At 52.6% G+C, this 25,255-nt stretch overlaps 5 protein-coding genes across 5 annotated transcripts; 4 read left to right on the plus strand and 1 right to left on the minus strand.

Annotated features, from left to right (window-relative positions):
* Nucleotides 1–12,670: 12,670 nt before the first annotated feature.
* On the plus strand, nucleotides 12,671–13,941 carry MIND_00810400 (Retinol dehydrogenase 12; the record flags this gene model as incomplete). Its single annotated transcript, XM_037364779.1, has 5 exons — nucleotides 12,671–12,908; nucleotides 12,958–13,144; nucleotides 13,195–13,401; nucleotides 13,453–13,493; nucleotides 13,541–13,941. Exons 1-5 carry the CDS (start codon nucleotides 12,701–12,703, stop codon nucleotides 13,939–13,941), a joined length of 1,044 nt encoding a protein of 347 aa, XP_037218021.1. The 5' UTR covers nucleotides 12,671–12,700.
* Nucleotides 13,942–14,341: 400 nt separating this feature from the next.
* Nucleotides 14,342–15,808, plus strand: MIND_00810500 (uncharacterized protein; the record flags this gene model as incomplete). The annotated part of the gene is made up of 2 exons (XM_037364780.1): nucleotides 14,342–15,248; nucleotides 15,303–15,808. The coding sequence occupies exons 1-2, from the start codon at nucleotides 14,495–14,497 to the stop codon at nucleotides 15,806–15,808; spliced, it is 1,260 nt and encodes a 419-aa protein (XP_037218022.1). The 5' UTR covers nucleotides 14,342–14,494.
* A 187-nt stretch (nucleotides 15,809–15,995) lies between these two features.
* MIND_00810600 (F-box domain-containing protein) lies at nucleotides 15,996–17,763 on the minus strand (the record flags this gene model as incomplete). Its single annotated transcript, XM_037364781.1, has 3 exons — nucleotides 17,185–17,763; nucleotides 16,080–17,133; nucleotides 15,996–16,033 (listed from the first exon to the last, which is right to left on the minus strand). Exons 1-3 carry the CDS (start codon nucleotides 17,701–17,703, stop codon nucleotides 15,996–15,998), a joined length of 1,611 nt encoding a protein of 536 aa, XP_037218023.1. The 5' UTR covers nucleotides 17,704–17,763.
* Nucleotides 17,764–19,041: 1,278 nt separating this feature from the next.
* On the plus strand, nucleotides 19,042–21,331 carry MIND_00810700 (uncharacterized protein; the record flags this gene model as incomplete). The annotated part of the gene is made up of 12 exons (XM_037364782.1): nucleotides 19,042–19,203; nucleotides 19,250–19,321; nucleotides 19,375–19,489; nucleotides 19,713–19,764; nucleotides 19,816–19,931; nucleotides 19,979–20,127; nucleotides 20,178–20,406; nucleotides 20,457–20,496; nucleotides 20,550–20,813; nucleotides 20,858–20,944; nucleotides 20,989–21,108; nucleotides 21,157–21,331. The coding sequence occupies 12 exons, from the start codon at nucleotides 19,042–19,044 to the stop codon at nucleotides 21,329–21,331; spliced, it is 1,581 nt and encodes a 526-aa protein (XP_037218024.1).
* A 350-nt stretch (nucleotides 21,332–21,681) lies between these two features.
* On the plus strand, nucleotides 21,682–24,129 carry MIND_00810800 (uncharacterized protein; the record flags this gene model as incomplete). The annotated part of the gene is made up of 13 exons (XM_037364783.1): nucleotides 21,682–21,733; nucleotides 21,787–21,953; nucleotides 22,003–22,240; nucleotides 22,295–22,332; nucleotides 22,386–22,397; nucleotides 22,451–22,697; nucleotides 22,748–22,914; nucleotides 22,970–23,186; nucleotides 23,240–23,279; nucleotides 23,333–23,596; nucleotides 23,647–23,733; nucleotides 23,780–23,899; nucleotides 23,955–24,129. The coding sequence occupies 13 exons, from the start codon at nucleotides 21,682–21,684 to the stop codon at nucleotides 24,127–24,129; spliced, it is 1,824 nt and encodes a 607-aa protein (XP_037218025.1).
* Nucleotides 24,130–25,255: the final 1,126 nt, after the last annotated feature.

A 25,255-nucleotide genomic window follows, 5' to 3' on the forward strand; every position in this document is an offset into this window, starting at 1 on the left:
GACCCGGATCCGTACCCGCGCGGCTCAAACCCGCCAACCCGTGTGGGTCAGCCGGACCCGTGCTCATCCCTATGCGGGCAAACTAGCCCAATTCCCTGCCTCCATGCGCAAGCATAGGAGGGGACTCTTTGCGGCAATCAACGTCGGGATTTCGTATGGCCAAGGTCAAACGAAACCGACGTGGCTTCAAAACGACTACGAGGACATATGTGAAGATTTACTCGCAAATACTCATATCGCTAGGATGGCTGCCTTTGCAAGTGGTGCGTACTTCATTTACGAACCCTTACAAGCCTTGATAGCGGCTTTCAGCAGCGTTTGGAATGTGGGCGCCTCGTCTTCACCAACATTACATTCAATGCAACCAGAAACTAGCTACACGGTTCCCTCTTCGGCGACCCTTCATGAAATCAGTATATTCATGCGCGGCGTTCAACTTTGGCCCAGATGTCTGGACCTTTCGACATCGAGACGTCCTGAATCTGCCCTATGGATAGTATGCAATTCAGGCGTTGGGTAAGTTCGACCCCAGGAAAGGTGGCCATCTCATTCTCTGGGATCTCAACCTCGTTATCGAGTTCCCTGCTGGGGCGCTTATCCTTATTCCTTCAGCAACGCTCTCGCATTCCAACATCCCTGTGCAAAAGGGCGATACTCGGACATCATTCACTCAATTTACTGCAGGCGGTATCTTTCGTTTTGTGGACAACGGGTTCCGGACGGAGGATGAGTTTGAAGCAGAAGACAAGCAGGGGTTTGAAGCTATGTTAGCAGCAAAGGATACACGATGGCAGCAGGGACTTTCTTTATGGAGTACTCTAGACGAACTATGCGAGCAATAATGTAATACTACCACGTTATACACTTGACCCTGCTGAAGTGAACCTTGACCTGGATCTGACTCAACTTAACAGACATGCTAACTTAACAGACATCTCAACTTAACAGACATCTCCATATCTTGTGGTTGGAGAGATAACCAAGCTCTGGTATAGTAAAATATGGGTTATAATAGCTAGTCTGACACTTCCTTGTGGTTTCCTGAGCTGTTGAGTCATGTATGAATCCAAGAAACACCACCTTGAATCTAATGTCTTTTGGTCATTGCATATCTGAATCTCTTACAAAGTGCACCATTAATACCCGTCTGGTATGAGATACTCTTCAAAATAGCTCCCATATGAGAAAACTCTTCATTCCCAAGTGTCTGATATGACATGGGTTCAAGCAATGGAGTGTTGCATATACTGTCTTTTAGAACCCAGTGAAACTGTGGTTCATGAACCAAGGTCCATAGCAGCTCAGATCTGTATAAATACTGCTCATTTAGCATTATGAACTATCCAAGCATGGTTTACTTACCTTTCATAGCCTTCAAAGGCAATGGGCAAGTGCAACAACTTGTTAGCTACTTCAGTTTGGCCGTGGTCTGGCCAGTGGTTGTGGGAACATGTAGGCCCCAGACAAAGGTGTAAGTCAGCTTGAATATTCATTTATATATCCTCGACATAACGCACCTATTTCCAGAGACGATCATTGAAGAAGGAACGTTTGGAAGTTGGAAATTTACATACCTCACACTCAGACAGACCATAGATCAACTAGTCGTTGAAACCATCTGAAATTGAGTAATATTGAAGGTCTAAGACTGCTGAATGCACTGACCGAAGAGCCCAGCAATCGCAGCATAAAGCACGAACGATCCGTGTTATCATGGCGGTTCGCGTTATGTGTGCGCAGTTGATCGGCGTTTGTGACGCTTGTCACAACTCTTCTTCGTCAGAACCACCATGGCCAAACGCAAACGGGGGCGGTCGATTATCGCCCAGCCGTCTCGATCGCCTCGAAATTCGCCTACTCCATCACGGTCTCCCACTCCCACTCCCACTCCCACTCCCTCTCCACCACCACCACCACCACCACCACCACCAGCTGCGGAACCCGTCGTCGAAGGAAACTGGAGTCAGAGGAATGCGGAGCTGCAGAGAACGCTGTGTCGTGACTCAATGCGAATGTGAGTAGTCCTCCCCAATGTTGCCATTGACTGACACACGAGCAGGAGACGGGGCCATATCAAGGCCATCGGCGGAGAACTTCTCGATGAATACCGGGCTCAACAAGCTGCCGCTAAGCGAGACCTTCGGGCGAGAAAGAAGGCGGGCGAGGTCATCAAACGCGGGGCACCACGCGGGCGACGCAAGCGCGAACCAACTAGCTCACCATCCCCATCCCCGCCGCCGCCTCCCTTGCCGCCGACCGCACCAACTCGTCGTCAACGCCAACTTAGGCGAAAAAAGTTCTGGGAGGGGATTAGCATTCTCAAGGAGAGAGAGCCTCTCTTCCTACCGCCATTGGAAGGGAGAAGAAGATGTAGTGGTGATGGACGAGGCAAACGACGAGGCAAACGACGAGGAAATCGATGAGCGGGTGTGGGACACGCTGCATTCGCGTGGTTCCACGCCGACTTTCATGCAGCTGGCGGAGGAAAACGAGGAGAACGACGGGGTGCACGAAGACTTGAGGACTCGGTGGAATGAGGAGGAGCCCCGCTATATTGTGGCGAGGAGCTGGGATACTCGTGCAATGCTGCGTATACAGGTCGCGTAATGTTGAAGAAGCCTTAAAGTACATACCTCTATACATACAATGATCTTTTGCAGTTCTTTCCGTACACGAGTGAACTTAACAGACACAATGAGCTTTCCGTCCACGAGTAAACTTAACAGACACGCTGAGTGAACCAACTTAACAGACAATGGACTTGAAAGATTCATCGATTGCAGTGCGTGACTCACTTGGCGTGACTTTGAGTGACACTCCTTGCTAGCTACTTATCGCGATGGCCTTCCACCTCGACACCCTGCGCCAGGCCTTGCCCACACCCTCTTTCGCGGACACATTGCCTTGGCAGGACCGGGCCAAATACCTCGCTCTGCGGGACGAGATCTACCAGCGGGATCTTCTGCCTCAAGGCTGGGACCTCCATGGGACCTTTTACATCGCCTTCGAGGCCCGCGAGAGGAAGATTTGCTTCAATTGGTGAGTCTCAATACTTGTATCTTCTCACTAAGCACCTTGTCTCCCAGGGAGGATTGTCATACCCTCACCGTTGGATACTCTGGCAACTCATACCAGAAGAGGCGAGGCTACTTGCGGGCAGTCAATGAGTTCACGGAGTACATTTGGAAGCGGGCGACGCAATCTCCTACCACCCGACACTGCTACCGCCACTGCCGGGCCAGCAACGAAGGAAGTCCCACCCCCACCCCCACCCGTCTCAGTCCCCCTCCGAATCAAGGCTGGCGGCTCCAAGGCTCCTGGACCAACCAGCACACCCCGCACGGCCGCCCGCATGTCATCAGACATGTCATCTCCCTCTCGCTCCATCCCCATGCCCACCAGACTCGTCCTCAAGGACGAAAAGGTGTACTACCTGGTCACTGGCAAGGCCAGTGCTTGTTTCTTCATGAACAAGTAAGTGACACCATTCCATTGACCTTTGAAAACGACTTAATGAGAACCAGGAGCGACGCGGACCGCTACGCCAGCCAGCTCCAGGACGAGGAGGAGCTCACAGGATATTTTTCCTCGCCCTCACTCACTGCGACGGGAGAAAAGTGGAAGGGCTATGTGGAGCAGATTGGTCGCAAATAATTTTTTGTATTTGTTAAAAAATGTGGACACTTTTTGTTTGAGATTCATTGGTGTGCAAAGTTAGTGAGAGAGAATTGACAAGAAAAAAAAAAAAAGTGCAGGGAGAGGGTTGAACAAAAGATCTTGTTAAGCCCAGTGGCAGGCACAACCAAGGGTATGATTCAGAAAATGCGCATGTCGTGTTAGCCACTAGGTTAACAAGATCTTGTGCACGGAATATTTTGATGGTATATCATAGCGTCTTGGCTATGGCGGTCACACATCTAGTCACGCGTCGCTGACCACGCGTCGCTGACCACGCGTCGCTGACCACGCTTCGCTGAGCTGACCACGCGTTGTTGATTCTTGATCCAGGTCACACTGGCTGACATAAACCACAGCCTCTTGCTTCCTTCCCCATGCCATCGCCCAAATCAAAGTCGAAGTCCCGCCCCTCCCACCATGCCACTAGGAACCCCACGCGTGCCACGCAACCGGTCCGGATGCGGGCGCGTGGCCACCTCTTGTAGCTAGTGCAATGTGCAGCATCTGGGTTATAGCCCAAAAGTGCAATGCACAACATGTGGGCTATTCTTATATCTTGGTATATTATATTAAGGGAAGATGATATGACTAATATAAGGTCATATATAAGAAGGTAAATCACCTTTTCTTCAGGCCAATGATTCGATATGTAATATTATGGACTTAATAGAGCAGAAAGAGAATATCAATATTAAATTGAGTGGGAGTGATGCAAGATCACACAGTCATCAAAATCAGTGATCTCTTACAAAAATGGTTCCACACACAATAGATTACACAAGGAACATTGATCCCATCACTATATATATGATATAAGACACTAAAACAGTCAAAAGAGATAAAAATGAAATAAAGTAATCTTTGCGTTGCAGGAGACTGGGTTAGATCCCATATGTTGTGCATTGCACTTTTGGGTTATAACCAAGATGTTGCGCATTGCACCAGGTGTTCCAGCTGGCGTGGCAGTCGCTCCATGGCTAGCACAGCGACAGCACAGGAGACGGGGGCAGCACACCTCCAAGCTCGTGCCCGCAAGGAGGCGTTCAATGCAGCCATTGAGGCGCATTTCGAGGTGCGGAAGCAAGAAGCCTTGCGCATTGCGGCGGAATTTGGGAAGTCCCCCCGACGATGTTATGGGGCTGCTCATTGCGAAATCCAACATCAAAACGACGCGCAAGGGTCAGCTGTGGAACGCTATCATCCACGACCGCTCTCTGCAAGCCAAGGCTGCTGGTGAGCAATATTTTCCTCTTCCTTTTGTCTCATCGTCATTGCTGCTAGGCTTAACCAAAAACTTGAGCACGCTTCATCAAGAGCTCAAGGAGGACATTGAGGCTGAAGACTTCGACTACGAGAACATCGACGACGACGAGAAGGAGAGGTTACTGGAGCAGCTGGAAGAGAAGCGGGAATTGGAGAAAACGGGCATTCGCAAGACACACAGGTCCCATGTTGGGGATGCCACGAAGGTCATCAGGAAAATTGAAGAACTGGTGAGTTCTCCCGTGCGCTCTGGCATCCAGCAGCTAATATGTGGTAGGCCCACGAGCTGTACTTGCGGACCGGTATCCGCCTCATCTTCGTCTGCTCGCGGGGTCATCCTCGCGACCCCGTCTTGCCCTACACCTTCGGCTCTGGCAACGCACTCGCCTTCTTCATTCAACGACTGAAGATTACAGACATCGACATCCGGGAGAACCTTGGGCTGGAACTGGTTGGGGTACCAGAGAACATCGACATCCGCAAACGACCAAGCGTATGGAGCTCGGAAGCGTGTCGCAGCTTCCATCGGCTGCTGTGCGATGGGACAATCCGAGTGGTGAAGATGGATGCAAAGGCCCACTCTGCCTTGGTTACAGAACACGACGCCAAACGCGCTGAGAATGGACGAGGAACGCTGAAGACGCGTGCTCCCCCGATCTGACAAGGGCGTCTCGAGGAAGAACAAGCAGCGAGCCACAGCAGATGAAGAAGACGAGACAACTGGTGCCGCCGCCGCTACCTCCACGCCAACAGCAGCAACGCCATCTCTACCCACGGCTGCGTCAGCCACGGACAACGAAGCGACCATCACGCCCCCCGCTCTCGACGACAACCACACACTGCCCACACAGTCGACCTCGGGATCAACTGGCCACCAGGCCACTGGTCTTTCCCCCATCGCCAACTCCGCAACGCCATATCTGCCGGGGACGTTTCGCTCTGAGCAGCCGGTGAACGAGCTCAGTTGGGTTCCACGACCCGCTGACGAGTTCTCCTACCCATCCGGCTCAGTGGGGACAGACGCTCTGGGAATGCCACCACTCCCTGCGCCTGGCACCCTTAACCCCCAAATCTTCTCATCCGAGTTGGATGAGGAGACAGCAACTATGCTGGCTCAGTTTGCCCGGGAGTACGAGCATTTGCAGCAGCCTGCTCTACCCCTGCCTCCGCTGCCATCTCTAAACTTGCCATCTCCTTCTCCTCCACCAGTCCAACTCCCCCTGCCTCTCCAGATAGCAACAAACAACCCAGCTTTGCCTGGAAGCTCGTCGAGTAGCGAGCAGGGTGGGATGTCGGGTCAGAAGAATAAGAAAGGTAAGAAAAGACAACGGGAGGAAGGAGGCGACGACGACGAGGGAACACAAGGGCCCGCAAAGAAGAAGCGCAAGGAGAGGAGTGATAAGGGCAAGCCGCGCGGGAGCAGGAAGTAATAGTCCTTGTAGAGTAGTTGATTTACAGTGCTTGAAATACCTTAACAGACATGCAACTTAACAGACACATCAACTTAACGGACACGTCAACTTAACAGACATCGGACTTGTAAGAATGGCAAGTGGGAATGATGATGTAATTGATGTGGCAGATTCAGCGCGCTGTGGGCTATTAGTAGGTGGGCGAGAGCGGGCGGGCGTGCTCCAAAGATGGAGCTGCTATGGTAGCCGCAGGCGTTGGCGGGGCGGGCGGGCAGGCGGGCGCAAGGGGAGCAGTGCCAAGGGCAGGGCAGGGCGGGGGGCGGGGCTCCCGGACCGAGGCGATCGCTCGGCGTTACGGGGACCGGGATCCGAGCCCCGCGATGGCTTGGCGATCACTCGGTCCTGAGGGACCGGGCATCCGGGTACCGGGTGATGTCAAGCACCGGTACCGGGGCGCTGTTCTCACATGTCGCGCTGGCGCCGGGTCGCTGGATGATGGTGTTGATGCGGGTGATGCTCCGCCTGGCGCCCGGACAGCCCGTCAATCACCTGTGGCAACAGGTGATGGATTGCTAATTAGCGTTGCTAATTAGCTGACATTATGCTGCTCAGCCGCAGTTGCCTCTACCCCCTCTACTTAGAGGGGGGAAAATATATATTTACCACCTCTATTTAGAGGGGGTAGGTGGGCTATATAGGTGTTTTTAATAGCCATCAGTATTTCCTGTTACATCATATCTGTCCCAATTAGGACAGAAATGGATACAGGCTTTCCTTACTATATACTGGGTCTTCAGCCTGAAGAAAAGGAGTTAAACTTTCTTACATAATAATATATTAGCTATATCAATCAATTTGATGTATCAAAACTGATTTATAATGACATCGTAAGCAAATTTCAGCCGAATTCTGCTAGCAGCTGCTAGTCTAGCAGAACCTAGCTACTTAGGCAACAGCCCTATTAGCAACTGCTAAGGCATGTCAGACTGTGGGTCGGGCCGTGCAAGAAGCTCTTCTAAGAATGCGCGCCCGGAACAGAACAGACGAATCGTCAAGCCCGCGAGTATGGCAAGCGGGGTAAATCGAAATCGAAAGGGCCCGTTAACTTGGTCCCTTGTCGCTGTCGGTGGTCGAAGGTTCGAATCGGGTCGTGTCGGGCCCAGTGAGTCGATGGCACCTCCTTGCATGGAGTAAGGTAGTTCTTTAGACGATCTAAGCGATAGAGTACATGGTACGCTATCGCGCATTATATACACGGGCCCGTAAAGGGGTGGCCTCCCCTGCTCCTCCTCTCTCCCATTCCTGGCCGCAGAGGGGACGGTCGGACATCCCTTGCGGGCCAGGCGCTACTCCTAACCTCCTAGCACTCCTCCCCAACCCCTGGTGTTAAGTTGGGCTCGGCAACGGCTCGACGCGTCATTCTCGGTCACGTGCTTCTCATGTGTGCGTTCCTCCTACTGGGGTGCATGTCCCCCGTCATCACGTGCTGCATGTTACGGGCCCGCGGTGGCCTGATACCAGCGCCGGAGAGGACGGGCCGGGTCTTATCCGTGACAAGGCAGGGGGCTAAATATTACAGCTATGGGTGCAGGCCATCTCAAGTCACTGGGGCATCCGACTGAGAATAGACAATATTAGCCCAAAGACTAGTTCAAGGCCTTTTTGCAGGTCGTGTCCGGGCTATATTTGCTCTTCCAATGGAATACGGACACTTTGAAACACTACTTCCATATATTGAGTGGTTTAAACTACTTACCCAGAGAGATAAACTCTTGGGATGTTCAAGATTTCACCTGCATTTTATCAAAACTGGTGATGTGCTTCAATCATCCCTATCACACTGATCAACTGGGGCTGCCATCTTATTCCTAAGTTACTGTGGGAAATTCCGGCTGGTTTGACTTTAGGAAATGTGCTTGACACCGGGGGCAACGGCAATGGCGGTTGGCATATGACAGCCTGATGACAGGCTGTCTGGGAGACCTTAAGGCAGGCCCAACGGCGGTTCCACTGGCGGCCAGTTCAACAAAGAAAAAAGAACAAAGGCTTCTCTTTGTCAATTTGATTCCAGTAGATTAAATTGAATACAACAATTTATACACTAGCATACATGTAACATACAATACATCATTTTTTTTTACCTGCAGGACGGCGTACACATCAAATTTATGTATGTCCTTGGTAGTATTTGCATGCCCGCCGGACTTACCGCGGACTTGGCCGGGGTGGCCCGTACCCGCACCCGCACTTGGCCCGTACCCGCAGGCACGGGTGCGGGTACCCGCCCGGTTAGGCGCGGGCCTCGGGTAGCCCGTGATCCCACAGGCCCGTAGCCATTCTGGCGCTTCGATGAATCGCTCTACGGCCTCCTGCACATCAAAGCGACAGCCCGGCGCGGGCGTCGGTAGGGCGGCCGGCTCCGGCACCTCAACAGCCGAGGCCATGCGGCTGGTCGCCAAAAAACAGAGGTCGGGCCGCGCAGGGCGAGCCAATGGCCCGTTCCTCCTGCAAATTTCAGGGAATAGAGCGGCACATCGTCCCTCGCATCCCTGAGAATCCCAGGCGGAACGCCCGAGAAACGCACTCAGCGCTCTGGAGTCTCGGTGAAGACAAGGCCTAGAACAAGAATGGCGGACGCAGCCCGCCGCAGACGCATAGGACGCGCCAAACACGTTGACATAAGTCCTCTGCGTCTTCCTCGACGTGGACGAGGGCCTCCGTGGCTTGTTCGGGGCGAAACGGGCGGTTTCCGGCTCGCATCCAGCCGGTGGATCGCCATGAAAGTCCAGTGGATTTACGAGGACGTCGGCGGCTCTCCTCGAGTGAATTTTTGCGGCGATCTGCGGTCGCGATCGCGCGCTAGGGCCAATTACTGCAAGATTCGAGCTCAAGATGGGCAGAAACGGCCCGGGCGGAAAGAGAAAGTGGGAGTAGGAGACAGGCCGGCTGTGCGGTTTTTTTGCGCGGCCTCTGTGACCTGTGCTGTCGTGATGACAGTGCAGCAGCGAGCGGCGGGAGTTTGCGCGAAAGCAGGGGTAGCAACTGCGGGATGGAGCCTGAGCGTTTTCTCCAAGGTAGAGCGCGGCATGCCGACCATTCCGGCGGAGGCTTTAAGCGCGGGCGGGGCTCCCCTCCGCCTCTTGCAAGCTACATGCAGAATGCACAAGTAGGCAAAAGCGGCAGCGAAGCTTCGCCCCCTGCGACCATACCCGGCCGCTGGCGAGGTTCCTGGCGTCATGGCGTCCGTTGACCGCAACAACGGCAGGTTGAAGAGGCCGGGCAGCAAGCTGGGCCTTTCCATCACTCCTGCTGTCCGGGATCCCCACGCGCGAGTCGGCGCGACGCGAGATCCCAGTTCTCCCAGAGTCCAGACATAGCCGTCGTGCTCCGAAGCCCATAAAGGCGAGTTTGTCGCTGCATGTGCCGCTCGGAATCCAGTCAGATCAGCACCAAAAGTGGTGGGATCCAGTACAGCGGCCGCGAGACCTTGTGCCTCGCTTTTTGGGAATGGTGGAGACAAGGTGCGGGTCACCAGCATTTGGAGTTTCAGCCAGATCATGATTCATGTGCTGGGAACTCGACTCACTTTCCTGCCAGGTCTCTCTCAGACGAGCCAGACCCTCCCAATTTCCCGCCTTCCGCCTTCCGCCTTCCGCCTTCCGCCTTCCGCCTTCCGCCTTCCGCCCTTGCCTCATGCTCTCCCATCATTACCTCCGACGATTTGATAGTGGTGGTTCGGAAGCAACAGACATGGCGTGGGAGCCTAGCTCGGACAACCGATCCGGCTTGCCGAGCTCACGTATCATGGCGACGGGTATCCTCTGGGCCAGTGGATCCGGGCTGTCGCATTGCAGCCAGGAAGAGCTTAGTGATGGTAAATGTTGTAACAGGTAATTAAAAGGTGGACTATTTGAGACAAAGGAATTAACAAAGAGAATCTGGCTGCCATTGGAACCGCCGTTGGGTCTGCCTTGTGGTCTGCCACACAGGCTGTCAATCAGACTGCCATCTGCCAGCCGCCATTGACATTGCACCCAGTGTGATATAGTGCAATCTTTCTATCTCAATCTATATCTTTGACATATTGATTTTATATTATTATGAGATGTGGAGTAATTGAACTAGAGTTATTAGAGAGGTTGCGCCACAGCCATTGAATGGCTCCAATGGCTGCTTTTTTTGGCTTTTTGGGGACCAGATTTTGGGACACAATAGGTTACCTTATTATGGAGTAAATCTCCAATTTTTATTAAGAAATACCGTCTATAGATACTGCAAAGGGCCATTTAATGAGCCATTGGAGCCATTGAATGGCTCCAATGGCAGTGGCGCAACCTCTCTAATTACCAAGGATGGTAACCATGATGAATGTTTTTATAGTTTCCTGCATAAACTATATATTCTATATAATGCTACAGTATTGGTCAAGCTGTACAGTCACGGCGAAATTATAATTCCCCTTCCAAATCGGGAAATTGCAATCAAAATGAATCAAGAGAGTGCTTTTATACAATGCTACGCTATAATACAACCAAGAAGATACAGTATGTATATATGATACAAATTAGAGGCATTAATAATCAGTCCATGAGAAGTTATTGTCACGTAGGGCTCGGAGACGACGAGGGAAAGACTGGTAGCAATGAATGGCATACTTAACGAAGTCGGGGGAGTGCCAGACTGCGGTAGCGATGGAAAAGAGATCTTCGCATGTCTTGGCATTTGTGTATTGATGATGCTTGCGCACTTGTCGCTTGAGCTGGGCCCAGCAATTTTCAATTGGCGACAAATCGGGTGATTTTGCTGGCCATTTCATGGTGTCGACCACCTCATCGTAGAGGAACTCCTTGGTGTACAGGGAAGAGTGTGTTGGTGCGTTGTCCTGCTGGAAAATGATGCGGGCATCAGAGTAGCGAGGGTCATTGTTGTACCGCTCAAGCACGGGAAGAAGACCGCGTTGAAGGATTTCAACATATTGGAAGCGGTCCATTGTGCCTTCAACGAGAATGAGGTCTGTCACCCCCTCTGGATGAATCCCTCCCCACAGCATTATGCTTACACCGAAGCGCCCGTGCCTCTCCTCCTGCTGAACGAAATTTTGATTGAGGACATCCTCTCCAAACCGACGTCGACACCAGCGGTTGCCGTCACCCATCGTGAGGAAGAGTTGGGTTTCATCGGTGTATTCATGTTTGAAGTAATTGTCGTCGGCCCAATCCTTGTGCTTGGCAAAGAAAAGCCTTCGTTGGTCGATGTGCGTGTCTTTGAGAGGCAGTTTCTGCCGTTGAACGAACCCTTCCACCCCAACCTCGGAGAGATTCTGTCGTACCTGTGACTGCCATCAGTAGAAAGAAAGAAAGAGACCACTGTTGCGCACCGTGCGGGCAGCAACATCTGGAAATAACACCCTTCGGGCATCCTCCGCAGTCACCAGCTCTCCCTGCTGGAATGCCATCTCTGCCCCATGTAGGTCATCCTCTGTGAGGAGCCTCTTCCGTCCACACTTCCCCTTCCGCCCATTATACTCGAAGTCTCCACCATGGTTTCTAACCCTTTTGAGGCTATTGCGGATGGTTCGTGGCTTGGCACCACCCATACGAGGGTCTTGAGCAATGGCTGCGAGTGTTTCACCATACTCGCGCATAATTTGAGCCATCGCAAGCTGGATTGGCGAGAGGGCTTTGCGCTTTTGACCAGGGGCACCTCGGGCCATAATGGGCGAGAAAATGGGTAAAATGAGGGAGTCTGAGCATATTTGAAGCTCGGGGTGGCGGAGGCAGTGTTGAGTTTGGCCCTCAACAACGCGTAGACGCGTCAACAAGGACGATGAGCGTGTTCAAGAGGCAAAAGGTATACAATCAGTCACTATTTGATGTGTTACATGGTGACTACCCGATTTGGAAGGGGAATTATAATTTCGCCGTGACTGTATACAAAGTGCTACATTTGTGCTATGAATTTAACTGAGATACTATATTGACTACATTGTGCTACAGAACTCCCCCCCCCCCTTGGCTAGAGTGGGGTTTGCTTTTTCCTGATGGTAGTAGTGTTGGCCTCTAGCTGTTTTAATGCCCCCCCCCTGTTTCCCACAAAGTAATATTGCGTTGCTGATCGGTTATCATTTTGAAAAGCCGTCGATGACAGCTCTCGTCATATCGCTTCGTAATGCGCCCGCCGCAACATGAACGCGTAATCTGCGCCTGCCGCGACATGAACGCGTATCGAGGCCGGCCACGGACACCATCCGACAAGACAGTTGGCGAAGCGGTTAAAAGACCCGCAGGAGAACAGCAGTCGCATTGACCCTGTTAGTCGCTCTCTCTCAATCTTCCAATAGTCCCACCATGAAGCTCGGCTTTACCCCATGGATTCGATTCCAGCTCCAAACACCGGCCCCCGTCGTCGAGGCGGATTTGGCGGGAAAAACAGTCGTGGTGCTGGGCGCGAACACCGGGCTCGGGCTCGAAGCAGCAATCCATTTTGCGCGGATGAATGCTGGCAGGCTTATCCTTGCGTGTCGTAGTCAGAGTCGCGGAGAAGCTGCCATCGAAAGTGAGTTGTGTTGCCGTCCCTTCCCTTCGACATGCTGAAGTTTTTTTAGAGGTCAAGGCTGCAACACAGTTCGGCAACAAATTGGAGCTGTGGATTGTGGACCTCGCAGATTTTGGTTCTGTCAAAAGCTTCGTGAACAAGTTCGAGCAGGACGGGGGCCGCCTCGATATCTTGGTCGCAAATGCAGCAGTGAGCCCCCTGTCGTACCAGCCGACGAAAGACGGCTTTGAGACCAGGTACGAGGTGTTTGTGTCCGAAAAAAAAATTGTTCATCCTCTTTCTGCAGCCTGCAAGTGGCCGACCTCTCGACACCCCTCATTGTTCTTCGTTTTCTTCCAATTTTGGACAAAACTGCGCGAGAAAACGGCACCGCCTCGCGCGTCGTCGTTGTCTCCAGTGAGGTCCACTATTGGGCTAGCTTCGACAAGAAGGTGTGGACTGGTTCGGACCCGATCATACGGACCCTGGGCGGGGCGGCCTATCACCAAGAAAAGTAGGTATTCCGTTTGCTGGTGACAATACGAGTAGTTGACCCAGCTTCTAGCGGAAGCAGCGCAATTAGAGCGAGGTATCCAATCACCAAGCGTATGGCGCACCTTTGTCTACAGAGTCCGACTAACTGTGCCTCATAGTCTTGAATGTTTTCTTCACTCGTGCTCTTGCTGCCCGCGTCTCGCCGCATCGCGTTGTCGTCAACACCGTCACCCCCGGGATGTGCAAGACTGAGCTGGCGCGCGACCTTCCCGTCATCCTGCGCCCGCTCGTGTGGCTTATGCACGCACTCCTTGGGTTCACCGCAGAGCAAGGATCCCGACAGCTCATATTCGGCGCCGTAGCTGAGCCTGCCCACCCAGAGAAGCTGCATGGACAGTTCATCATGGGCAGCAAACCCACCGAGCCGAGCGACTTTGTTCTGAGCGACCTCGGGAAGAAGTCGGAGGAGCTCCTATGGGAGGAGGTGGTGGAGATCCTCGACAAGGTGGACCCGAAGGTGAAGCAGGTCGCCGAGGAGTATCTGGCACGAAAAATATAGAATTCTCTTCTTCTTTTTCTCCTTCACATCATGGTTCATACTATAGAAGAAGTTAATTGTGTAGAATATGGAATATGCATCGGCCTTGAACCACCCAGATGACCGTGTTTTGCGTGTTATGAAACCAGGAATATGTGTTGGAAGAAGCAATGAGAGACGAAAGGTGGCTATGCCTGGGAATCCTCGGGCATCATTGGCCGGGGCCATCGGCACGTAGAAAATTTCGGTGCAAGCGAGACGTGTAGCCAGGCTCTCTTGTGGAAAGAGAATTGTGGCCTCGACAGCAAGACGCATTTCTATGCAGGCTTAATTAAGTACTTTACCAATGTGCTGTCCGGTAAATGTTTTGTTTACCCTCTGTTTGCGACACGTGACCGTGCAACTCCTTCTCTGTCGACATCATCAGTCGCGGGACCACCATTCCCCGACGTTTCGTCAAGACAGCAAACCGACCATCCCCCCGCCTTCTCATCATACTCCTACCTACCAACAGACTACTTTGGACGGGTTACGGGCCTTACGGCGAACCTCATTGACACTTATTGCTCACAGAATGGTCGAGCCTCTTCCTCCAGAGCTATACGATACCATCCTACAACTTGTCACCGACAACAGCGCCCTGCGGATCTGCAGCCTGGTCTGCCATGTGTGGCTACATATAACTCGCCACCGGCTCTACGACAAGATAATCGTCTCTGAATCCGGACTTCAGACCTTCCTGGTCCTCCTCTGCGCACCACACAATGCCTTCATCCGGTACACACGACATCTTGAGCTCCCATCGTGGGGCCCCCCGTCAGTGCCGGCGAAAGCACTGCTACATTCCCTTGCTAGCTTTGTCCGGCTCGCAGAGCTGCGATTGCGGTCACTCGTAGTTCTCCCCGACTCCAACGAGGACGACGACACCGCTCTCCATCCGGACGTTCTCCACCTCACGCTCCTCCAACTCGACAGTGCGTTTGCCGATTTGGCACAATTTAAATCGTTGCTCCGGCGCATGCCGGCGCTCAAGCACTTAAAGCTGGGAAGCGTCAACTGGGGAACGGCATACTCGAATTTACATGACTCAGCGGCACACCCTCACCAGGCGCCCATCGCCCTCCGGACTCTGGACTTCAGAGTGCCTTCCGATGAGGCGAAGTCGGCCGATGAATGTTTCCTCAGTTGGACCGCTCTGCAGGTATCGGAGCTCGTCACTGTCCACGTCTGGGGGCCCATATCTTCGGCGCGCCTGGCCCTAATGGGAACATTCATCAGCACTATTGGCATCAACCTTGCCGCTCTGCACGTCGAGTTTGGGTACGATGGTGAATTCACGCTGCCTGCACTAGAATCGAGAGCGAGACTGACTACCCTAATAGGCAGCCACATTGCCTCTGTCGACTTTGCCGCGCTCCCAGCCCTCACGTCGCTGCGCCTGACGTTCGACGGGAGCGGTTACTCGCGTACCTGGACCGCTTACTACGAGCACCACTTGCCCCAGCTCCTAGAGCGTCTCCCAATGGACAACATCATCGCCAACCTCACAGTCGACGTGATCCGGACCCAGATGTTCCTCTGGTCCTGGGGCCTTCCGGACTTTTCCCGCCTCCGCAGCGCGCTCCGCAGGGTAAATGTCGCACGCTTGGAGACGTTGGAATTTCGTGTAAGATGCAATGGCCACACGGTGGACGAGAGCGGGATGCTCGCGGAGGGGCATTATCCTGATACGGCGTCTGACCCAACATCAGGAGAGGCTGGAGAGCAACCCCAACAGGGGCAAATGTGCGGACCAGCACTTCTCGTGCGTAGCAGGGTGGTGGGGAACCTTGGATTCCCGGTGGTTGGGAGCAATCTCAAGTGTTTAGTCACACTCTTCGACGACTAGTTATACGTTAAGACAACCAGGTTTTTTAGTTATAACAAAGATGCTTAAGCGTCTCAAGGACGTAAACGCGTAACAAAAGTATTAGAGTACTACGAGTAGTACCATTGAAAATGTGTCTAAGCAAAGCAATTAAAAACTAACTACCAGTACAATCAATTGTAAAAAAGACCACCTTTTCTGATAGAGCTTAGTCGATCATCCAAGTAGAATCCTTGTCAAAGTCGTCTAAGAATGTATCCTCAGCAGCTGACGAGGGACAACAAACGCAAACCTTTGAGATATGATCTTTCAGCTGGCCAGACATCGACATTCTGCAGGTAATCGCTGACGAGGAACGCGAAGTCGAGACCGTTCTCGATGAGCGGGAGGATGCGCTTGACAAACACCTCGTGGGGATGCCACGAAGACAGGCCGGCGGGGTCGACATCGCTGAGGAAGATCCACAGGGCCTCCAGGCCCCCGGGCGTGCACCGGGCCGCGAGAAAATCGAGCATCGGACCGAGATTCAGGGTGCTGGTCGTGGTATACAGAGAGCTCAGCGGCACGCGGATGTAGATTTTGAGTTTGCGGAGACGGGGGAGCATGGTTCCAGGGGCGGCAGCAAGTCTGGCAAAGAAGTCGGGCATCATTTCAAGCGTCAAGTCGGCTTCGAATACTTCGAGGCTCGGCCAGCGGCCCATGATCGGCGGGTCGCGCCCTCTGTGCCAATCGTCATCCATCGTCAAGTCGCAGTATAGGTAGCGGAGTCCCGTACAGGCGGAACGGTCGAGCAAGTCGTACACGCGACCGAGTTTTTCGGCCTGTTCGATCCGGACGCTTGTCAGATTTGGGAGTGTTTCCAGATTGCGGAATAGGAACTCTTCGGCAACAACATGACAATCCATGGTAATACTGAGCGAATGGAGCTGAGGAAGAGACAGAGGCTGGAGCAGATCCACATCTGGCTCGCCCAGTTCTTCTCCGTCGTCTTGGAGATAACAATGCATATGGAAGAGCTGCGGGCAGTCTCGAAGAGTCTTGAGTAGTTGCACGACCGATATTTCGGAGTCGATCCGCAGCTTGTGCAGAGCTGGGGCCGCAATCGATATTTCTGCCGAGTCGGGGAGGAGGTGGAGCTCGCGCAATTGCGGACAGCCAGCCAGCACGTCTCGCAATGCCTTGCGGTTGAGATTGGCAGTGATGGTGTTGACGGTGGCCAATTCTCCGTTGGTCGGCTTCCTGACGAAAGTATTGAACATAGCGGAGGGAATGTCGACCCGAAGATGTACGAGACGAGGGAATAATTTTTCGATTGCCTTGGGCATCACTGGCCGACCGCTTGAGGTCTATAAGGGAAGCATGGCTGAGTTAATTCTAGCAAGGAGCGGATCCCATACTTGACGCGGAATCGGAAGGCGCAGAGACATCGGATGCCATTTTGCTCTCGCAATCCATTCCTTCAACCCGTCTTCCTGTTGCGCCGCCCGCTGTGCTTCACGTTTGCCGCTGCCGGTTTTCATCAGCTCCCATTCCAGACCGAGCCAAAGCTCCGTGGTCGTGAGCGCAATGTGCCTCCAGCCACGACAAACCCGGGTGAATAGCAGCGGAGCTGATCTCGTCGACGGACGCACGTAGCCATTCTTGGGCAAGCATTCGATAAATATGTAGGTGATAATTTCGACGGGGAGGGTGTTGAATGGGAAGCTTGTGCGGGAGAGTGATTCCAGAATGGCTGTTCGGGCAGTGTCCAGCTGTAAACGGTAGTTGTCGGTGTAATGCGTGAATGCGACGAGCTCTTTGTCAATCCTGGCTAATGCCGTTCGGTGCTGAGAGGAAGGGGCGTCGGGAGGTGGAAGGAGTTGACGAAGCAGAGAAGGATTTGGCGCATATAGATCTTCGTTGCCATCGGAAGCCATGTTTGTGCCCGGAAGAATACTTAGGTATCCGTCGCAGGAGTAGCCACGGTATGCTTTCAAGATGATGTCCAGTGCACCGCCACAAGCTCACACTTTGCTTTCGCTCTGCATTGTCAAAATGCATCCCGCACTGCGAACGAAACTCCAGGCCGACTTCCCTTATCTCTTTCGCTACTCGGATCTGGAATGCAGCATTGACAATGGCTGGGAGCCTCTTCTACGACGACTTTGCAAACGCATCCACGACCCCACCAGCTCCGTCGGCTTTGCGCAAATCAAGGAGAAATTTGCGGGCCTGCGGGCCTATCTGAGCCATGGCGACTCCAAAGCGTGGAACGCGCAGCATAGGGCCGAGGCAGAATCATTCTTGATTTGCGAACGGTGTGGGGAGGACGGGCGGCTGGCGACGAGTGGGGGCTGGATTTTCACTGCTTGTCAGGAGTGCATGGATGTCCATAGGGCAGATGGGAGGGAGTACAGTTGGAGGGAGTGGGCTGAGCCGGAGGATGAAGTATCGGATGAAGAATCAGATGAAGAATCGGATGGATGAAGAGTAATATGTTGGTGAGTGGCGGGTCATATATGATATGCTAACAGCGACTCATCTTCTGCAGTGCTCTGGTTCTGTGCCATGAATTTGAAACACACTTGCAGCTCTACCTTGCCAATAATATCCAGCACTTTGTCCCGCAAACCCTCCCGTGACGAGTCATTGACTTCGGACGGCTTTTCCGAGAGTCACCCAGGACATATCCTTCTCGACAAACTGTATGGTTTATGGACCAAATAGAAGAGCGCATGACGGATAGCATATCGGGGAACAACTCTGCAGCCCCGGGTTGACGTTGGCTGCGACGACATTCTCAGAAGAGACGCGAGCGGCGAACGAGCAAAGGATACGTTTAGCGTTCGTCTCCAACTCCAAGTCAAACAAATCCAATATCGGAACAACCGCTTGATTATGTTATATCGGTCATGGAGCTGCTTCGAATAACTATGTTGCTTATTGCCCAATTCCAAGGATTCGCATGGCGCAAAACGTAGACCGACTCGGACACGCTCTTACTCTTCGACTCTGTCGACCTCAAAGAGACCAGCCTTGAGAACAAATTGCTGCACAACCGAAATTGTATCACAACTCCCGAAGCGCTTTTCCGCACTCTGCCGATGCTCACATTCAGAATATTACCCGGCGGCTGCCGGTGCCGCGGGCTGCCAATAAGCAGTTAATCAATAGGACAGAACGGCTTGACAGATAGGCGAGCGAGTCGTGAGAGTGCTCGTGTGAACCATAAAGGCCAGGCGCCGTTTGTGAATGGGCAGCAGCGGCCGCCCACCATGATCACCCAGATACTCCTCCCCGTCACCGCGACCCTCGTGGCATACCTCCTCTACCATGCCCTGCAAATCCTCTACAACAATCTGACCTCGCCATTGCGTAACATCCTGTCCGGCCCACCAAACCCAAACCTGCTCATTGGCAACTTCAAGGAGATGGCGGTATACCACTTCGACTCCCTTCTTTACCGTCTCTGACAGTTGCCAGGAGGATGCGCGTCTCTCGAGCCGATGGCGGGAAGAGTATGGGAAGAACTTCATCTTTCATGGACTGTTCAGTGTGCGTTCTCGTTCGCTCGTCGTCGACACCGCGTTCTCATGGGGCTCTAATAGATTTCCGAGCTGCATACGTCTGACCTCAAGGCGCTCAACCACATCATGTCCCATGCTGAAATTTACCAGCGAGCCACCGCCAACCGGGACAATTCTCGTCGTTTAATGGGCGAAGGTGCGTGTGATTTTTACTCCTGTTACGGATTCAAGTTGTTCACAAGTACAACCTCAAGGTATACTCTTTGCGGAGCTGGAGCAGCATAAGCGGCATGTAAGTGTACTTCTACGCATTTAACTTTTCTGTGCTCAGCTTCGACTCCTCAGAGGCGCGTTATGGTAAGCTTCACTTGCTTTCCAGATCTCAGGCCGAAGACATCACGATAGAATCCCGCTTTTAGTGTCCCGCAAATACGAGCCGCAACGGAGATTTTTGTGGACAAAGCAATTCAGGTGAACATAAAATTGGTTATTCGGCGTATCGTAGCTAACGGTTTCCGCTAGTTGCGCGATATCTGGGCGGCCGAGATTGCGCAGCAAGATGGAAAGGGAAAGGGGGGGTGTGGTCGAGGTGTTTTCGGGTCTTCGCAAGATGACACTGGACGTTATTGGTCGCGCAGGTAGGCCAGTTTGCAGTGGTAAGTTACCTGATGAATCTTTCCTCCAGGATTTGGCTATGAATTCAACGCGCTAGAGCCCGGGGGACAGTACAACGAGCTTAACCAGGTCTTCACGGACCTGTTCCACTCACCCAAGTCGAATTTGTATGGGCTTATACGGCTGGCACAGGGACATATTCCGATTTTGAAGCTCCTCGTTTGTCACATCCGTTCCTTCAGACTGGTTTATAACCAATCAACTTTCAGCCACTTCCCGGAATACAAGTGACGCATTCCGCCCGCACGCGCATGGACACGATCGGGAGGCAAATAATCAAGGAGAGCAAGGCGCGCCTCCTCACGGACCAGCAAAACCAGGAGGACAAGATCAAGGCGTTGGGGGGGCGGCGCGATTTGCTTTCGATCCTGCTCAAGTCGAATATGTCGCCGGGGCTTCCGGAAAGCCAGCGGTTGAGCGAGGCGGAAATAATTTCGCGTATGTGCTTTTGTTTCGTCGATATGGCTCATCCGATCTGTTGGTCCCAGAAATTCCTGCATTTTTTGTAGCTGGACACGAAACTACGAGGTCTTATGGTCTTCGTCTTCTAAGCCACATGTATAGCTCACCCTTTAAGATAGTGCTGCGACAGCATGGGCTTTACATGTTTTATCTATGGACAAGCCGGTGCAAGACAGGCTCCGCGACGAGGTTGCTGCGGTTGGCACCGACAACCCTACTTTCGAGGAAGTCAACGGGCTTCCGTTCCTGGAGAAAGTGCTCCGCGAGACTCTGCGGCTCTATGCGCCAGTCATGTTCATGCAGCGCAAGGCTATGGCCGACGATGTGCTGCCGTTGGCGAAACCGGTGGTGGATAGCAACGGGCGAGAACACTGGAATTTACCGTATGTGCTTCCAGTGGATGGACCGTGTTTTGATATGGCTGTAGCATTCGGAAGGGCCAGATGATCCATATTCCGATGTGGGCGGTGAATACGGCGACGGACACTTGGGGCGAAGATGCGCTTGAGTTCAAGTAAGCATCTTCTGCGTGGTCGTACCAACAGCTGACACTCGAAGACCTGACCGCTGGGATAATATCCCTGAAGCAGCGAGTGCCGTCCCCGGCGTCTGGGGAAACCTCTTCACCTTCTTCGCGGGCCCACACAACTGCATCGGCTTCCGCTTCTCCATTGCTGAGTATGTTCTTAACGCTTTTGTTTTGCGTGTACCAATGACGATGGTTAGGTTGAAGATTATCCTCTTCACGTTGATTCGCGCTTTTGAAGTTAGCCCTGCATTGCCTGAGGGCGGGATAGGGCCGGTGACTGCAGGAGTTATGCAGCGACCTGCTGTTTTGGCGGAGCAACACAAGGGCTCGGGGCTACCGCTTGTTTTAAGGCCAATACAGACCATCCTTTGAGCTAGCATTGTCGAAGAGGAGTAACGAGAATAGTATACTCCGTATCGGAGGAGGGTGAAAATTTTCGCTCTGCGAGTCATGTGATTTCTTGACGTGATGACGTGACGTGACGTGACGTCAGCGTTCTCTGCTCCTGCTTCGAAGACTGGCTCATGCTTCTCCCGCCGCACAACAACCTAAGCTATTACGACTACACTTCTACAGTAGTTTCCCGAATCTGACTCGAAATCCCCCGAATCAGCATTTAATACTATACTCGTAAGTAGTCGGACAAGTAGTCGGACCTGGAGAGCTCATAGATACGATCCTCAGGCTTCTGGTGCAGATGGAATGGCCAGAACACGGCTAAAATGAGTCTTCAAATCAGGAGCCGAGGAGGGGAAGCCGCAGATATGCATAAAGGTAGGCCGTCCGAATGCAAGGCTGGCAACTTCTTACTGATATGAGTGCCCAAGTGCTCCTTGGTGCTCAAGTTGTTGCTGGCTGCGCGGCGGCCCTCGCAATCTACGTCGCCATCAACGCGGTCATAATACTCTACACCAACTTGTCCTCGCCGCTCCACGCCATTCTTCCCGCCCCTCCAATCCACAGCATAATCCTCGGAAACTCGAAGCAGATAGAGGTGGGCAGCGCGTCAACACCGTATTAAGTTGATTCTCTATATCTCGTAGGATATGGCCCTGATGGCCAAGTGGTGTAAAGACTTCGGGAACAATTTCCTCATGCACGGTCTATTTGGGGTATGTTCAGCCTTGACGTTCCCTGATAACTGGACGCTTATAGGGGGCCGGGAGATTTCGCGACTGCATACTGCGGACCTCAAAGCACTGAACCATATCATGGCCAAGACGGAGATATATCATCGCCCGGTAGCGTTCCAGCAGATCATACGCGGTGTGATGGGGGAAGGTCCGTGGGTCGCGAACGTGACAAATCTGGCTATTTCTGACTGCTGGTTCGTAGGTTTACTCTTTGCGGAATCCGAACAGCATAAGCGACAAGTGAGCCTCCTTACATGCACACCCAACATTTTGAGATGAAACATTTCTCTCAGAGACGTGTTATTGTGCGTCAACTCATTTACACTCAGGCTTGGCCTCCTCATACATTGTACAACAGAATCCTGCATTTGGCATCCCGCAAATTCGGGACATGACGGAAATGATCGTGGGGAAAGCCATCCAGGCGAGCATGGTTTATGACCTTCAGTTTCTTCCGCACTTATTTCTCCAGCTACGTGACATCTGGATCGATCAAGTCGGCTCTCAGGCCGGCGACGGCGACAAACTTGCAAGGAGTAAAGGGACAACGATTGATGTGTTCTCAGGCATCCGCGAGATGGCACTCGACGTTATCGGTATTACAGGTCAGTACTACTGCAACCTCGTGGTTTTTAAATAATGATAAAACTTGAAGGTTTTGGACACGAGTTTAACGCCTTACAGCCGCCGGGAGTTCGACAGGCGGCGCACAAGCACGATGACCTACATCATACGATCACTGAATTGTTCCATTCGCCGTCTGCGGGACTTTACAGGAAGCTTAAGTTGGTGCAAATACAAATGCCTCTGTTGAGGTTTCTAGTGAGTGGTTCTGTTGTCCCAGTATATCATTATGTATATATCTAACCATATATAGCCACTGCCAGGAGGCTATATCACCAACTTGGCCCGCACTCGGCTGGCGAAAACTGGGGCAAAGATTGTCCAGAATCACAAGGCTTCCCTCCTGGAAACGGAAGCGGATCCAGCAGCCAGCCAGGGGAAACGTGACTTACTTTCGCTTCTTATGAAGGCCAACATATCCGCCGAGTTACCCGACAGCCAGCGATTGAGCGGTTCAGAGGTTATATCTCGTGCGTCTTTCCGCTCCCAACTGCCAGTGCACTGAGTGCAGCGCCGCTCATAGAAATCGCGACCTTGTTCATCGCGGGAAATGGAAGCATCAGGTTCTTCACCTCATTCTACAACAATGTCGTCTGCATTGACACTCCATTTATAGCAGTGCGACAACTTGGGCGTTGCATGCCCTGTCCCTGAACAAACAAATGCAGAGTACGCTGCGAGAAGAGCTGCTTACTATCAGCACGGACAACCCTACGTTCGACGAAGTGAACGGATTGCCCTTCCTCGAGAAAGTTGTCCGCGAGACACTGCGGCTGTATGCACCGGTTCCATCGACGGCCCGCCAGGCAATTATGGACGACGTGCTGCCGCTCGCTCAACCCGTGGTCGATCGTGAGGGAAGAACACACTGGAGCTTACCGTAGGCGCATTTAGCTTGTCTGGAGTCTCGTGGCTCAGGAGATCATACAGAATACGCAAGGGTCAGATGGTGCATATTCCCATTGGGGGTGTCAACACATCCACCGAGACGTGGGGCGAGGACGCGCTAGAGTTCAAGTGAGGTGGTCCACAATAACACACTTGAAGCACCTACTTATTACAGGCCCGACCGCTGGGACAATATCCCCGCGGCGGCGCGCGAGGTCCCTAGTATCTGGGGAAATATCTTCACTTTCCTTGCGAAAACGCACAACTGCGTCGGGTTTCGTCTGGCCCTCCTCGAGTGCGTGTCTGTTTACCCCCACAATCAGATAGTGGTTAACGTGGTCTGGCCGCAGGCTGAAGATTATCCTGTTCACCTTGATTCGCGCCTTCGAAATCGGCCCTGTGGTCCCCGAGAGTGCAATCGGGCGACGTTTTGGGGGGATTACGCAGCGTCCGGTGGTTGTCGCGGGGCAGCATAGGGGGAGCGGCTTGCCGCTGGTATTGACGCCGGTACAGAATGTAGCTTGAAGGAATCATGTAATGCCTGTGCGCTCAGCAGTCGCACCGTTCAATGCAAAGAGAACTCAAGTCGTATGGCTCGTAGGCTGTCGTGTATAAAAGTTGTCACAGCCAGAAAAGTGAAATCACAATCACAATTTACGGCCTTTCTTCCCTTCTTCCACACATGATGCACCCGTTGAGCGGCGCTCAGGCTGCAGGCCGACTTCCTACGCTTCTTCGCGACCATGACGTCGTCCGGCTCGACGTCACTAACGGTTGTGCAGCCGTACAATAAGAGCGCAAGAGCTGCAATACATCAGCGTCGCATAATCCTTTCACGCGGCTTTTGGAGGCTTTTGCCACAACGCCGTTTGAGAGTTGGCAATAGTCATTGACCATAACTGGCGGGAAATGCAAGGAGATGCTTGGAGAAATGCGGCGGGAGGAGGCGGGCTGAAAGGCTGGGTTGCTGAGCTGGAGGAAGAGCAGCTGGTGAGCTGTCCTTTATCCGACATCCGCAAGTTACTGACAATACAAGTATCGTAGGGAATTTCTGACCGCCACGATATTGAGTCCACAAAAGAGACAAACAACGCACAAGAGGGTTCTGACTGTACCGGAATTGGCATGAAAATACGGCGCTCGCTTGAATCGTTTCCCGCTGTATGTTGTCGATGTGCTGGGCCTTGATTCTCACACTTGTAGGCCAATACTTGGCCTTTTAGTATGGGTTTCAACATACTGAACTTAGGCTTCACCATTCATCGATCCCTATGCACTGCCAGGACCCTACCTTAAGGCTCTGAAACGCTTGGAATGGTGAACACACACAGACACTAAAAGAGAAACACAAAACCACACAAAACCCAACTCCTACACAAAACACGAACAAACAAACACACACAACACAACACACAACCTATTTGGGACCTAAACCACCTATGCCGAGCTTCGGATCAGTCGGATCAATCGGATCACGTCGGAGTTTGATTTGGGGTAGTTTGGTTTTTCACAAGCGCGCAAGTTCGGGGGCTCCTACTAAAGTATATAGCAGTTGCAATTCAGACAACAACTTCGAGTCGATTATGTAATAGGGCGCAATGCAGGCGATTAGGTAATCTTGAACTTTGGGGCACGGGGTTGAACACAGTCA

The sequence above is a fragment of the Mycena indigotica genome (genome assembly GCF_014461135.1).
Source record: "Mycena indigotica strain 171206Taipei chromosome Unknown Mind.scaff0007, whole genome shotgun sequence".
Lineage (NCBI taxonomy): Eukaryota > Fungi > Basidiomycota > Agaricomycetes > Agaricales > Mycenaceae > Mycena > Mycena indigotica.